Source organism: Lepidochelys kempii, chromosome 16 (assembly GCF_965140285.1).
Source record: "Lepidochelys kempii isolate rLepKem1 chromosome 16, rLepKem1.hap1, whole genome shotgun sequence".
NCBI classification, from domain to species: Eukaryota; Metazoa; Chordata; order Testudines; family Cheloniidae; genus Lepidochelys; species Lepidochelys kempii.
The window spans coordinates 8,883,300-8,896,587 of record NC_136395.1 but is presented as its reverse complement, the minus strand read 5'-3'; the positions used below and the strand labels follow the sequence as shown (position 1 = coordinate 8,896,587).

General features: G+C 54.8%; 1 protein-coding gene across 1 annotated transcript in view; it reads left to right on the top strand.

Annotated features, from left to right (window-relative positions):
* The first annotated feature begins 505 nt into the window (after positions 1-505).
* Positions 506-13,288, top strand: part of ENTPD2 (ectonucleoside triphosphate diphosphohydrolase 2) — a 45,574-nt gene continuing 32,791 nt past the window's right edge. The window contains exon 1 of the mRNA XM_073313981.2: positions 506-812. Coding sequence (XP_073170082.1) covers positions 696-812 — 117 coding nt within the window. The 5' untranslated portion in view covers positions 506-695. The remainder of the gene's footprint in view (positions 813-13,288) is intronic.

Below are 13,288 nucleotides of genomic sequence, written 5' to 3'. Positions count from 1 at the left end.
GCTTGCGCTAAGGAAAAGAGCTGCGTAGACAATGCTTGAAATGAGGCTAGGACGGGGGAGGGGGGGACGATTGGGTTTCACAACCCACAGTCAAAGCGCTGTCCACACAAGCCCCCTGCCCCACATCTCGCCACCTAGGCTGGGGGCTCGCTCCTGCGCTGTGTGGACCTCCCCCCAAAGGGGTGCTCTTAAGGCAGGTTAAAGTTTGCAGCGAAGGCAGAGCCGGGGGGGGGGCCTGGAACTGGGGCTGGCGGCTGCAGAGGCCAACCCCCGGCTGCCCCACGCAGGCTCAGCCTGGGACGAGAGAGCCAAGAAGGGCGGCTGGCTGCCCCAGCGCAGCGCCCCCACTGCCTGCAGAGCCCAGCGGGGCGCGGGGCCCTGCTCTGGGCAGCTGGGAGACCAAAGGGGAGCGAGCGAGCGCCCGGCGCCCACCTGGCCCGGCCCCAGCTCCGGGGCGCAGCGCGCAGGGCCCGGCGCAGCAGCCGCCCCGGCAGCCGCAGTGTCTCGGCCCCAGCGGGAGGAGGAGCCACGGGCCCATCACCTGCGCCCCCTCGCACGGCTCCTGGCCCGTCTCAGCGCCCGGGCAGCGCGCCAAGAAGCAGGAGGAAGCCCCGCCTGCTCATGCAGCCGCCCCGGCCCCGGCCCCGGCCCCGGCCCCAGCCCAGCCGGCTCCAGTCCTGCGGGGACCGCACACCATGGCCAGGAAGGCGATCGCGGTGCTGCTGCTGCTGCTGCTGTGCGGGATCGGCATCGTGGGCATCCTGCTGCTGTGCTTGCCCACCAAGGACCTGCGGGAGCCGCCGGGCTTCAAGGTGAGCGGGGGCCACCCAGAGCGTGGGGAGCACAGGGGCGCCCGGAGCCAGGCACAGCCGGAGCCCCGGGCCAGGCAGAGCCCGGGCGCCCGCAGCTCCCGAGATGCTGGCTCAGGGATCCCAGCGCCGAGGAGCCGTCCTGTCCCCCCCGCTGCAGCCGGGTGAACTCGGAGGCTCAGCTCCCTGGCAGGACAGCGAGCCCCCGCGTAACGCTGAGCTCAGGGCTGCTGGGCCGGTCCCTGCAAGCGCCCTTCCTTGCGAATAGTTTTATTTTCTCATTCAAAAAAATACACGGCTGGAAAACCGTAGCGGGTTGAGATGCAGTTCTCCGCTCTAGGAGCAGCTCTCAGGGCTCGCTTGTCCCCGAGCTGAGCGCCCACTGTTGTGGTGAAGCCAGTGGGACCTGTGGACTTCGCCAGCCCCTGGGCAGAGCCAGCCCCTGTCTGAAAGAAAAATGTCTGCAGAAAATTTTGATTTTTTTTCCCCCAGCAAAATTTTCAAAAGAAGCTGAAACCCCTCCCAAAATTTGACCCACACCCAGAGTCATGTTTTTTGGCCAAAATCTTTTGAGTTGGGGATTTTTGAGTTTTTCAATTAAAAATCTAAATTTTCCGCAGAAAGCAGATCCTGCCCGTGAAAAATGTGTATTAGTCGAAAACCCCAATGTTCCCTGAAAAAACAGGTTTCTTGGAAAACTTTTGATCCGCCCAAGACTGATTTTACTATGTTGCCTTTTGTGAAGATTTGATAACTAAGATCCATACAGCTCTTAAGAGAGGCAAGGGTAGCACACTGCCAGCCGTGGATTTTAGAACTAGTCATTTCCTAGTCATCATTATTACCCCTTTGACAACGTGGTGCTTGTGTTTACCAATCCAGCCTCCCATCAGACATGTGCAAACACATAATGGGCCAGAGTCTCAGCTGGTGTAAATCATGCTAATGCCACCGAAAGGAAGAGATGCTGATTTACACCTGGCCTATATTCACTGTACTTTATGTAGTTTTGAATGACTAATGTCTCCTGCAGTTGATTCCTCACTGGGGGCCTTTTCTCTTTAACAAACTGCATTAATAATGATCAATATTTTATTCTGTAGCTAGGGTTTTGGGGAACTTTTCCTGAGGTTTCCCCAGCGTTAGTGGCTTTTGAGTTTCTGAGCACTGCTGTTGTTTTGGTGTTGCTGGGGGATCATGAATTTGCTTTTCAGACCTGCTCCTACTTTCCTTGTGCACCTCCCAAAGCCAAGGGAATTAGAGTGCCCAGGGAATGCAGGATCCGGTCTATGCCGGGTCATGCTTGTTCTAGGAAGGGCTCCACTTTCCTTGAGGCATGATGACTAAAGCAGGGCTTTAGAAAAACAAAACTGAGAGTCAAGGCTTTGTGCTGTCCCTGGATAGAACAAGCACATCAGGATCCACTGGACAGTAAGAGGCACAGATGATAAACTCTCTTTGTTCCTCTCTTGCTTTATGATTCCTACAGGCCCCCTTTTCTTTTTTTCCCTCAAGTTGTGCACAGCAGGCAGGGCTGCTCTGCTCAAAGGATGAAGCATGTATGGGTGTTTGGTTACTGGGATACAGAGCATTTATAAATACACAGGGCTAGAGAGAAGGAAAAGAAATGAAGAAACTCCCTGAATCAGACTTACTGCTAGATAAAACCTCCCCCAAGTCTTCTGTGAGGGCTGATCAGCTGGGCAATAAAACCTGTGTATGGAATATTCTAGGAGCTTTAACAAAGTTAACGGGCCTGATTCTGATCTCACTTATCCCCATGTAAATTGGAAAGGACTGAAGTTAGATAGGTATGGGGGGGGGAGGATTGGGCCCAGCTGACCTGGCTTGCACCACCTCAGGGGAGCCTTAAAGGGTGACAGTTCCAGTCTCTAATCTCCCCTTCCTAGGAAAGAAGTGGGGGAAAGGGAGTGAACAAGCATGGTCCTGTTCTCCCTGCCCTAGAACAGAGAAGAAATGTTGGCAGCAGGGAGCATGAGCTTTGTCTTGCCCTCCCCCTGTGGAAGAAGTGGGATGATCCCCCAAAGTCAGGGTGGGGCTCTGTAGGACTCTGCTGCCGCTGGATATGGCGCTTGCCCCAGACGTTGGGAATGGAGGGAGAGTCTGAAGGAGCCCAACCCATTCATCTGCCTCCCTCTACCCCCAGCCCGCTCTCTCTGTCCTGCCCCCCAACCCTGCGGAACTGGAACCCGGCAGGGTCCTTACAGCAGGGCCTCCATACAATGTGTGGGGCGGTGGGGGCATGCAGAACACGCCTGCCCACTCCACCTGGCCCCAGCCGCAGGCTGTCTTCAGCAGGTGGACACAGGCTCATGGAACAAAATTATGTTTGTTTCTTAATGCTCCTTGCCAGCTTGCTGCAAAGAGGAAAGACAGTAAATATGGGAACTAGAGCCCTGCAATTATCCAGCTTGTTAAAGTGGGTGGTAGTTCCTGGGATATTCCTGCTGATGTTGCTCGCCCTGTTTTACAAGGCATGAGCCCTGCCTCCAGGAGGCCACAGTAGTAGGCTGCATTAACTAAGTAAGGCCCAGCTGCTTTACTCCGGTGCAGCTCCCATTGACTGTGAGGGGAGTTTCATGTGCATGAATGACACCAGATTGGAGTCCTTAAGGGTACGTTTACACTGCAATAGAAGACCCACTGCAGCCACAGCTGGCCCAGGTCAGCTGACTGGGGCTCGCAGCTGTAAAGTTGCAGGGTAGACATTCAGGCTTGGGCTGGCACCTGGGATCCTCCCCCTCAAGAGGTCCTGGAGCCCAGACTCCAGCCCAAGCCCAAACATCTACTCTGCCTGAGCCGGCTGACTGGGTGCTGAGACTGGGTTTTTTATCGCAGGGGAGACTACTGTGAGTTGAGGCTTTTCTCCACGAACCACATGTATGGGTCTGAACCTACCTTCTAAACTGGGGCTCTGCCCCCGTTGAAATCAGTCAGGAGTGCTGCATCAGGCCCGGGGTCTGTTGCCAGCTAGCATCAAGCAATTTCCCTGACTGGTGCAGAGAGCGATAATTTGCTATGAGAACCGTATTGCAAAACCTGGCAGTTGCCTCCCTGAGCAGGACGGGCGCAGTTAGTCCATTGCACCATCCTCTGGATAAAGAGCATCCTGAGCCTGCTTTCCAGGGCATCCTCCCTGGAATTGCACCAGCACCAACCCTGCTCCGTGGCTGCAGCCCCAGGGCTTTCCGCTGGAGGCTGCTGGACTCTCACTAGCCTGCTGTGATTTCCCAGCGATTCTCCTCTCTAGCCTGCCCCCTCAAGGCAGCTTTTGAAACCTTTAAAGGTGCTGGTCAGGAGCGGTTGGCACATGGTGAACCTGAGCCATCAGCCTGGCTCCAGTCTCCAGGCTGGACCTTCTGTGTCACTTGCTTTGCCTGTTACTGCTGGGCCCTTGTTAGTGTCGGCCCAGTTGAATTTACTGGCAGATTTGGAGAGTTCTCAGCAGCTATGGGATTAAAGTGCAGGTCACGTGGGAATTACATAAATGTCCAGCTCTGTTGCCTTCTCTTCCAGCCTGAAACTCTGCTTGGAATTCAGCTGCCACAAATAGTAACCCTAAAAATATCCCAAACTGTGTTTATTTCCCTACCCAAGGGCCTGATCCAATGAGGAGCACCCTAGATTCTCTTGGGTGGGTGGTGGCTGCTCGTTACCTAGAAGAACTGAGTTCTAATGCCCCATGCCGTCTCCTTTTTTATTTTTTTTTCTCTACTAGAATTCTGTAGGTCTTCTCCAAGTGGCCTTATAAAAAACCAGGCCAGCTAGTTCTCTCTTAGCAACTCCAGGGAGAGCTCTTGGAATGACCCCGTGATAAATGAGCAGGGAGGAGAGCATGCATGGATTTCCAGAAGGGACTGTAGCAGAGCCCTTCCAGCATCCTGCTACAGTCCCTTCTGGAAATCCATGCATGCTCTCCTCCCTGCTCATTTATCACGGGGTCATTCCAAGAGCTCTCCCTGGAGCTGCTAAGAGAGAACTAGCTGGCCTGGTTTTTTATAAGGCCACTTGGAGAAGACCTACAGAATTCTAGTAGAGAAAAAAAAATAAAAAAGGAGACGGCATGGGGCATTAGAACTCAGTTCTTCTAGGTAACGAGCAGCCACCACCCACCCAAGAGAATCTAGGGTGCTCCTCATTGGATCAGGCCCTTGGGTAGGGAAATAAACACAGTTCGGGATATTTTTAGGGTTACTATTTGTGGCAGCTGAATTCCAAGCAGAGTTTCAGGCTGGAAGAGAAGGCAACAGAGGTGAGGAGGCATGGGAGCCAAGCTCTGGGATAGCGGCAAAGAGTCCTGTGGCACCTTATAGACTAACAGACGTATTGGAGCATGAGCTTTCATGGGTGAATACGCACTTCGTCGGATGCATGTGGAAATTTCCAGAGGCAGGTATAAATATGCAAGCTCTGGGATGCGTGTGTCTCCCTGAGCTAGGGCTGGCCCCTAGCGGTATGCTGAGTTATGCTATGAAGTGGTGAGAACTGGAACAGCCCAAGAGAGAATTGGCCTGGGGAAATGGCTCTGACCTTGGTCTCTCTGGATCCTGTGCCCCTGGGAGGCGAAGGTGCAGGTTGGACCCAGCATTTGGCATGAGGGACCATGTGTCTCATCATCCCAACTCCACTTCGGACAAACTTAAGGCGGGAGGTCGGGGGAAGGAAGGAGAGAGCTGCATGTGGCAGGGAGCCCAGAGATGAACTTTGCAGCAATCTAGCCGGCAGTGCCAATGCTCAGCTTACCTTGCTCAGCCAATGCTCTGGGTGCTGGCCAGGGAAGCACTAAGAGATTGAGAGAATGCCAGGAAACTCAGCCGAACCTGTTGAAATCCTCCACATCTGCTCCTTTTTCAAGCGGCCAGGCCTGGCGGCTCTGTGGGACATGCTGTGCCCTGGGCTGTGAGTCTGCAGTGACGGTATCAAGCCATCAACAGGGATGCTAGCCTCAGTTTCCTGGCTTCTGGGTCAAGCGGCACTTTCCCTTTGCCTGGAGATTTCACCCTGCGTGTTACCAGCTGCTTCAGAGGCTGCAGTGCCTCCATGAGCCTCTTTGGCCGAGCCTCAGGGGCTCTGTGTCCCTCAGCCTCCCCCCGTCACCACACTGCAGCGGGAATCGACCGCGCGCCCCCAAACCTCAGCGCTCTGAGCCCTGCTGCCCTTTCCCAGGAGCAGTGCTTGGGTCCCGTCCGCAGAAATTGGGGTTCCTCTGCTAGCCGTGCAGGAGCTTCGCGCCCCTATTAGCGCAGCATTTGCCGCCTCTCCAGTGTGGTTCGTGAGGGAAGCTGCAACAACAGGCCCTGCGTCTCTCTGGGCTTTCCCCACTGCTGCTCAGTGACGGCCTGGCACGGTGCTAAGGAGAGCTGCGCCCAAATGCGGCACTGGGTCAGTGATGGCGAGAGTCCATCTTCCACAAGCAGCAAGGGTTGGGCCCCTTCCACCATGGAAATCTGTTCCTGTCTGCACCCTCCAGCTGCTGCCTGGTGCCTTTTACCTGCCCTTTGCAGAGGGGAAGGGAAGCTGGCAGCCAGCTGGCTAAGGCTGATGTTTCCACTGGGACAGCTGAGCTGGGCTGGTCCTGGAGGAGGCTGCTAAGTGACACAGGAAAAGAAGCTCTGAAACGTCCCGTGTGTCATGCAGAAACCTTGCTGTGGTTGAGTATTCCAGTGCTGTGCGTGCATAGCCCCAGGAATTCCTACACTGGCACATCTACATCACTCCGAGATGTGAATTTTTCACACCCCTGAGCAATGCAGTTAAGCTGACCGAACTCCCGATGTACACAGCGCTTGGTCAACAGGAGAATTCTCCCATCGAGCTAGCTACCACCCCTCCGGGAGGTGGATTCCTATGTTGATGGCAGAACCCCTCCTGTGCCATCGTGGTGAGCCATACCCTCAGTGTACAGCTTACATTTGTGGGTGGGAGTGTGGTCTAGTGGTTAGAATACAGCACTGGGAGGCAGGACACCCCTCTGCTGCCTGCATGTGACTTTGGATAAGGTCACTTCCCCACTCTGTGCCTCAATTTCCCACTGTGTAGTGGATGTACTTGTGCTCTGTGAGAGCGCTTTGAGATCATCGGGGGCAAGTGCTACCTAAGGGCAGAGTGTTATCAATGGAGGGCATTGTAACGTTGTCATTCACAAATAGGCTGGCAGCAGGGCAGAGGCCTGAGTGCCGGGCTGCTTGTCAGCTGCTTAGGGTGAGGGTGGAGGAATGTTGGCTGCAGGTGGCAGGAAGGAGATAGGTGAGGTTGTGAAAGGGGAATTGATGATTGGAGCATAGATTGGATATGGAATGATGGAACTGCTTATCTCCTTGCCTTTTATGGCTTGCCTTACAGTCAGGCAACCTTGACTCAAAGTGAAAGGAGTGTTGCAAATGGCAAGTTAAACTTTCTGTACTCTTTTGAAGGCGCGCTGTAATTAGACATTCCTAATTAATGGCAGTGTTAAGCAACCATCCTGGATCCAGTTGCTCAGACAAAATGAAAAAAACAGGAGGGACTTAAGGCGTGTCTACATTTGCCATTTAAAGCGGAAAAAGTCCCTTTTTTGCGCAAATACCGTGGGAGCGTCTGCACTTGCCAATAACTTTTTGTGGTGAAACTCAGAAGTTTCACTGCAGAAAGAAAATCACTTCCATGAGAGGCACACACTGTTACTGTTGCTTTTGTGGTGATGTGCAAGGGAAGACACATTCTTCCTGTTTACAGAGCCTTTAGCCTCCTGAGGGTATCCCACAGTGCCTAGGTGACCACTCTGGCCAGCAGCCAGGTAAACAAACGTCCCCCACTTCCCCTGTAAAGCCCTGGGAACTTTGAAACTCCCCTGCCTGTTGTCTTGGCGAGTGCTCACATATCATCTGGCCAGGTGACAATGGCTGCTCCGTGAGCAAACGATCCCCTGCTTGGAGCTATGCTGAGGTACTGGAGCTGATCAGTATTTGGGGGAGGAGGCTTTGCAGGGACCCAGGATGCCCCGTGATCACACGCCCCCTTCCCCCAAGGCCTATCGTCAAAATAGAGAGAGCTGCACTGTGGGATAGCTGCCCTTAGTGCGCTGCTCTCATCGGGGATGGAAGTGCTGCAAATGTGAACGCTCTCTGACGCCTGTGGAAGTGGGTGAGTACACAAACCAGTGCTTTTCTTTCACCGGCTCACTGTCTCTGCAAATGTAGACATAGCCTTAGGGCTGGCTTTTCAGAAGAGCTCAGGGAGGGATTTTCCAGGGCTCAGCAGCACCCAACCTGCACCAAGCACTCTGAGCTCTTTTGGAAATCTGATCTCAGCTGTACATGGGGGCTTTGTGCTCTTCTGAACACCTGGCCACTACGGAACTTCCCTTGAACAATAGAACTGATCCTTCCCACAGCCAGAACCCATCAGTCACAATAGCCTATCCACATAGCTACCATATCCCCACCCCATCAATCTGCCTGCTCCTCACATCTCTATGAGAATGGATGGGCCTGTGAGGTTCACAGCCCCAGGTCCTGGCAGACCAAAGGGGGAGTGAGCCCCAAAGCAGAGTCCTTCACAGAAAACATCTGGTGAACTTAAATGAAAAAGAACCAGTGTCTGGCCCAAGTGAGCCCTTAATAAGGCTGGCAGGGCAGGGCAAAGCTGGAATCTGCACTGGAATGACTGTCAGCTCTCTGGAGCCGGGACTGTCTTTGCTCCCTCTTTGATCTTCAAAGACTCGATCCTAAGACCAAGACACTGGAGAGGCTTCTTGTTGAGGCACTTTTTGCAGATGACTGTGCCTTGATGGCCCATAGACAAGACGACCTTCTGGTCATCGCTGATAGATTTTCTGAAGCATCCCAGCTCTTTGGCCTCACCATCAGTCTCGGGAAGACCGAGGTCTTGTTCCAACCAGCACCTCATTCCAATGCCCCAGTGCCAGCCATCTTCATCCAAGGCACAGACCTGAAAAATGTGGATCAGTTCAAGTATTTGGGCAGCACCGTCTCAAGTGACAGTTCCCTTGATCAGGAAATCTCCAGAATTAGTAAAGCCAGCCAGGTCCTCGGCTGACTTCGAACAAAAGTTCTTAACCAACACAACATCTGTCTTTCCACCGAATTGAAGATCTAAAGTGCAGTGGTTCTAACATCTCTCCTGTATGGATCTGAGACGTGGACTCTTTATAGATGTCACAGTAAACAGCTTGAGCAATTTCACATATGCTCCTTCCGCTCAATAATGAGCATTCGCTGGTAGGACAGAGTGACCGATATTAAGGTCCTTGAGAGAACAAACACAACCAGCATTGAGGAAATGTAACTGAGAGCACAACTTAGGTAGATCTTGTTTGGGGAGCTGAATCAGGGCAAAAGAAAGAAGAGTCATCCATATGAGCGCTTCAAAGATAATCTGAAGAGGAGTCTCCAGTGGGTTGGCATCAATACCAAAGAACTTGAGCAAATGGCTCAAAACAGGACTCGCTGGCTGCCTCTGACAGGATCAGCATGTGACAAGTTTGAGTGGGAGCAACGAAATTATGTCCAGGCTGCACGTGAAAGGTGACATAAAGCTGCATCATCAAACATCGTAGATACAGATTTCCCATGCCCTCAGTGCAGCCGACTCTGTGCATCATATGCGTAGCCATATATGAGAATTGCGACAATATCATCAGCGATGGACTACCAATATATATGTACAGCGCCCGGCACCGTGGGGTCCTGGGCTGTGACGAGGGCTCCTAAGTGCTATGGTAAAGCACTGATAATTATTGCAGGGACTATTGATGCAAATGTGCAGTCTGCTGCGAGTTTGCTATAGGTACTTGCTGGGGGTGCAGCCGAGGCTGAGGGTGCCCTGGATTACTCTCTGAGGAGTGCAGTGTGTGTTTGTGAGTCTGGGGTGGGGGGAGGGGGAGAAGGTGGGCCTTGTTAACCTCAGACACAGACTACTCTTGCCTGGCTTCTTTACAGGTTAAATCTTATGCCCCTTCCCCGCCTTTAATCTTGGGGTGATCATGGTGCTCTGTGACTGAGGGGGATCATTCTAGCTAGATCCAGGCACAATGAGTCAGCAGGATTAAGGGGCACCAGTAGAGCTGGGGGTAGGGGCATCCAGGGCTGGGATAGCGGGTTGGGATTGAGGGGCACCAGCAGGGCTGTGAGTGGGGGTGCTGAGGGCTCGGAGAGCAGGGAGCTGTGGGTTGGGATTGAGAGGCACCATCAGAGCTGGGGAGGCGGGGGAAGGGAGCCCAGGGCTGGGTTTGCAGGGGCTGCAGGTCGGGATTCAGGGGCACCGGCAGAGCTGGAGTGGGGGAGTCCAGGACTGGGATAGCAGGGAGCTGTGCGTTGGGACTAGGGTAGCCAGCCCTCCTGGTTTCACCAGGAGTCTCCTGGAATCGGACTCTATCTCCTGGAGGCTACTGAAGCCAAACTGGGAGATTTTAGGCGCTGAAAGTCCAGTGGGGCTAAAGCAGGTTCCCTACCTGCCCTGGCCCCGCACTGCTCCCAGAAGCGGCTGGCGTGTCCCTGCGGTCCATGGGGGTGGGATCAGGGGGACTCCGTGTGCTGCCCCCACCCCCAGAGCAGAATCCGCAGCTTCCATTGGCCGGGAACTACAGCCAGTGGGAGCTGCGGGGACAGTATCTGCGGGTGTGGGCAGCGCTTCCCTAATCGCCCCCCCAGGGGCCGTGCCTCCGCCTAGCCACTTCTGAGAGCGGCGCAGGGCCAGGACAGGTAGGGAGCCTGCCTTAGCCCTGCTGCCCCACTGCCCGGGAGCTGCCTGAGGTAAGTGCCTCCTGGCCAGAGCCCACACCCCCTCCTGCACCCAAACTCCCTACAAGAGCCCGCACCCCCTCCTGCACTCCAACCCCCAGCCCTAAGCCCCCTCCTGCACCCAAACTCCCTACAAGAGCCCGCACCCCCTCCTACACCCCAACCCCTGTCCCAACCCAGTGAAAGTGAGTGAGGGTGGGAGGAGAGCGAGAGACGGAGGGAGGAGGGATGGAGTGAGCAGGACAGGGCCTCAGGGAAGGGGCAGGGCAGGGAGTGGGGCCAGGGTGATTGGGCTTGTGTGGTTAGACAGTTGGAAACCCTAGTCAGGACTGAACCCACTACTCTCGGAGTACCCCTGGTGCAGGGGGCAGAAGAGGGCATGGCCAAGGCATTCCCCTGCCCCAGCTATTCCCCAGTGGTGTGAGGCCTACAGGGGCCATTGTCATCTGGGTGCAAGTTGGGCAGAGCTCAGGGATGCCCTAATGTGTGTCAGGGCTGACCCGACCCCATGCCCAGCATTTTCCCACCGCTGACATTTCACCCTGACTTCGCTCTTCATCATCCTTTTATCTTTGTGATTGACCTCGACTGCAGTCATTGAACAGTTCAAGCCTTAGTAGAACAGTACCCCGGCTGGCCTTTGTTGTTGCTGGCTCCTTGGCCCCCTGTAGACACCTCATGAGAGCGACTCTCCACCCATCCCCTCCTGTTGGCGTTACACTGCCATCTCCTGCTTGATGCCCTACTGGAGACTTGGCACAGCATCGCTGGAAGCAGAGCGTCGGCACGCTCAGGCCCTATGTACGCACAGCAGCCGCCCCAGGTGTTCTGCACCTCCTGCTGTGAGATCTTGGTGGGCTGGGCCCCCTACGATGGTCTCGCCCCAATGTGGTTGGGAAGTCAAGAGTGTCGCTATGCTATTGAAAAGTACCCAGCCCCCAACTCCGAGCAAGCATACCCTGGACAGCCACCCTGGAAAGACGTGTGGGTGCATCATGGTCCTGTTCCATGGGACCTCAGCATCAGGGTAGGCATGATTAAACCATGGAGTGAAAGAGGAAGGTGGGGGAGGGAAATCTCTGAGCTGATGTGTTTGTGAACTGGCCTCAGAGCTGGGCCCACTGACACACACAAGCAGGGAATCAAAGGACAATGTTGCAGGAGAAAGCGGCTTATTAAAGAAAAACTAGGTCAGAGCTTAACCTGATTTGAATTCTGTCTTCGTATTCCTACTGGAGACATAACACTTTCTCCCACCAGCTGACGGGCATTCAGGGCCAACTGGTAGAAGAGCTTGTGTAAAAATGGACTTAGCCCTGGGAAAGGTACAGCACCCCAGGAAGAGCAGAGAAGGTGCAGGGTGGACAGCAGCAACGCCTGTCTCCTCCCCTCCAGGTTGCCCCAACAGTGAGACGGCAGGAGAGTTCATTCTCCATGCCTATCCAACCTGTGCCCTTCTGCTGTGAGTTTGCTGTGTGGTATGGGGCTGTGTCCAACCTTGGGCCTGGACTGAGACATGGAGCTTGTCCAAAGTTAAATGATGCACTGGCTCTTAAGTGTCTGAAACACTAAACGTCAAACTGAAAGGCCTCCAATTGTCACCGTGCCCTGGAGTGACACACAGGCAACCTGGTGAGGGATGAGGATCTGACCAGAGCTTCCTCAGCAGTCAGGCTTAGGCTAGGGAACTCCCTTCTGTCACAGGTGCCAACTTTTGTCAGCACCGGTGGGTTCTTGCGCCCCCCCACCCCGCCCTGCCCCAGCTCCACCCCTCCCTGCCCCTATTGGAACCCTCCCCAAATCCCCGCCCCGGCTCCGCCTCCTCCCACAAGTGCATCGCATTCCCCTTCCTCCTCCCTCCCTCCCAGGCTTGCCGTGTGAAACAGGTGTTTCGCAGCGCAAGCGCTGGGAGGGATGGGGGAGAAGCAGGACCCAGCGGCGCGCTCAGGGGAGGAGGCGGAGCAGAGGCGGAGGTGAGCTGGGGTGGGGCGGGGAGCTGCTGGTGGGTGCAGAGCACCCACCAATTTTTCCCTGTGGGTGCTCCAGCCCCGGAGCACCCACGGAGTCGGCGCCGATGCCTTCTGTTAGAGCTGAGAATGATCAGGGGTTTTGCCCCTTCCAGAGGAAAGTGGAAATCTCCCTACTTCAGCTTGGCCGCAGCAAAGACCCTGGTGAGGGGGGGACGGTGAAGGTGGAGGGGACAGATTTCAGGGTGGAGAGAGGAAACTAGACTACGTGTGAGCCTCTCAGTGGTGATGGCATAGGTTTTGGAACTAGGGTGTTGCCACACCCCCTGGCTTGAATTAGTTTCCATCATACACAGGGTTTCCAGTTTGGTTCGATGGCTCTCAGCACCCCGACTATACGAATTGTTCCAGCTCCGCTGGCCGGTGGTGATGGTTTTATTAGGTGCTGAGGTGCTCTGGTGGTGATCACAGTGTAAGTGCTTAGACAGCTCCATTCTGAAGACCCTCAAGCGTCAACCTGCTGCCTACAGCAGCCCCCCAACAGCCTGGTGGGGCTGAGCGAGGGAGTGTGGATACGTGGGGTCAGGGCTGCAAGCCTGTCTCTCAAATGTCCCTCTTCTCTAGGGACGTCACTCACGTTTCATCCCCAAATTCCCAGTGTCTCCCCTTCTCATCGGTTATTGACAATTGTTCACATCAGAAATGAAGAATTCATCATTCATAAGGCCAGACAGGACCCGTACGAGACTTC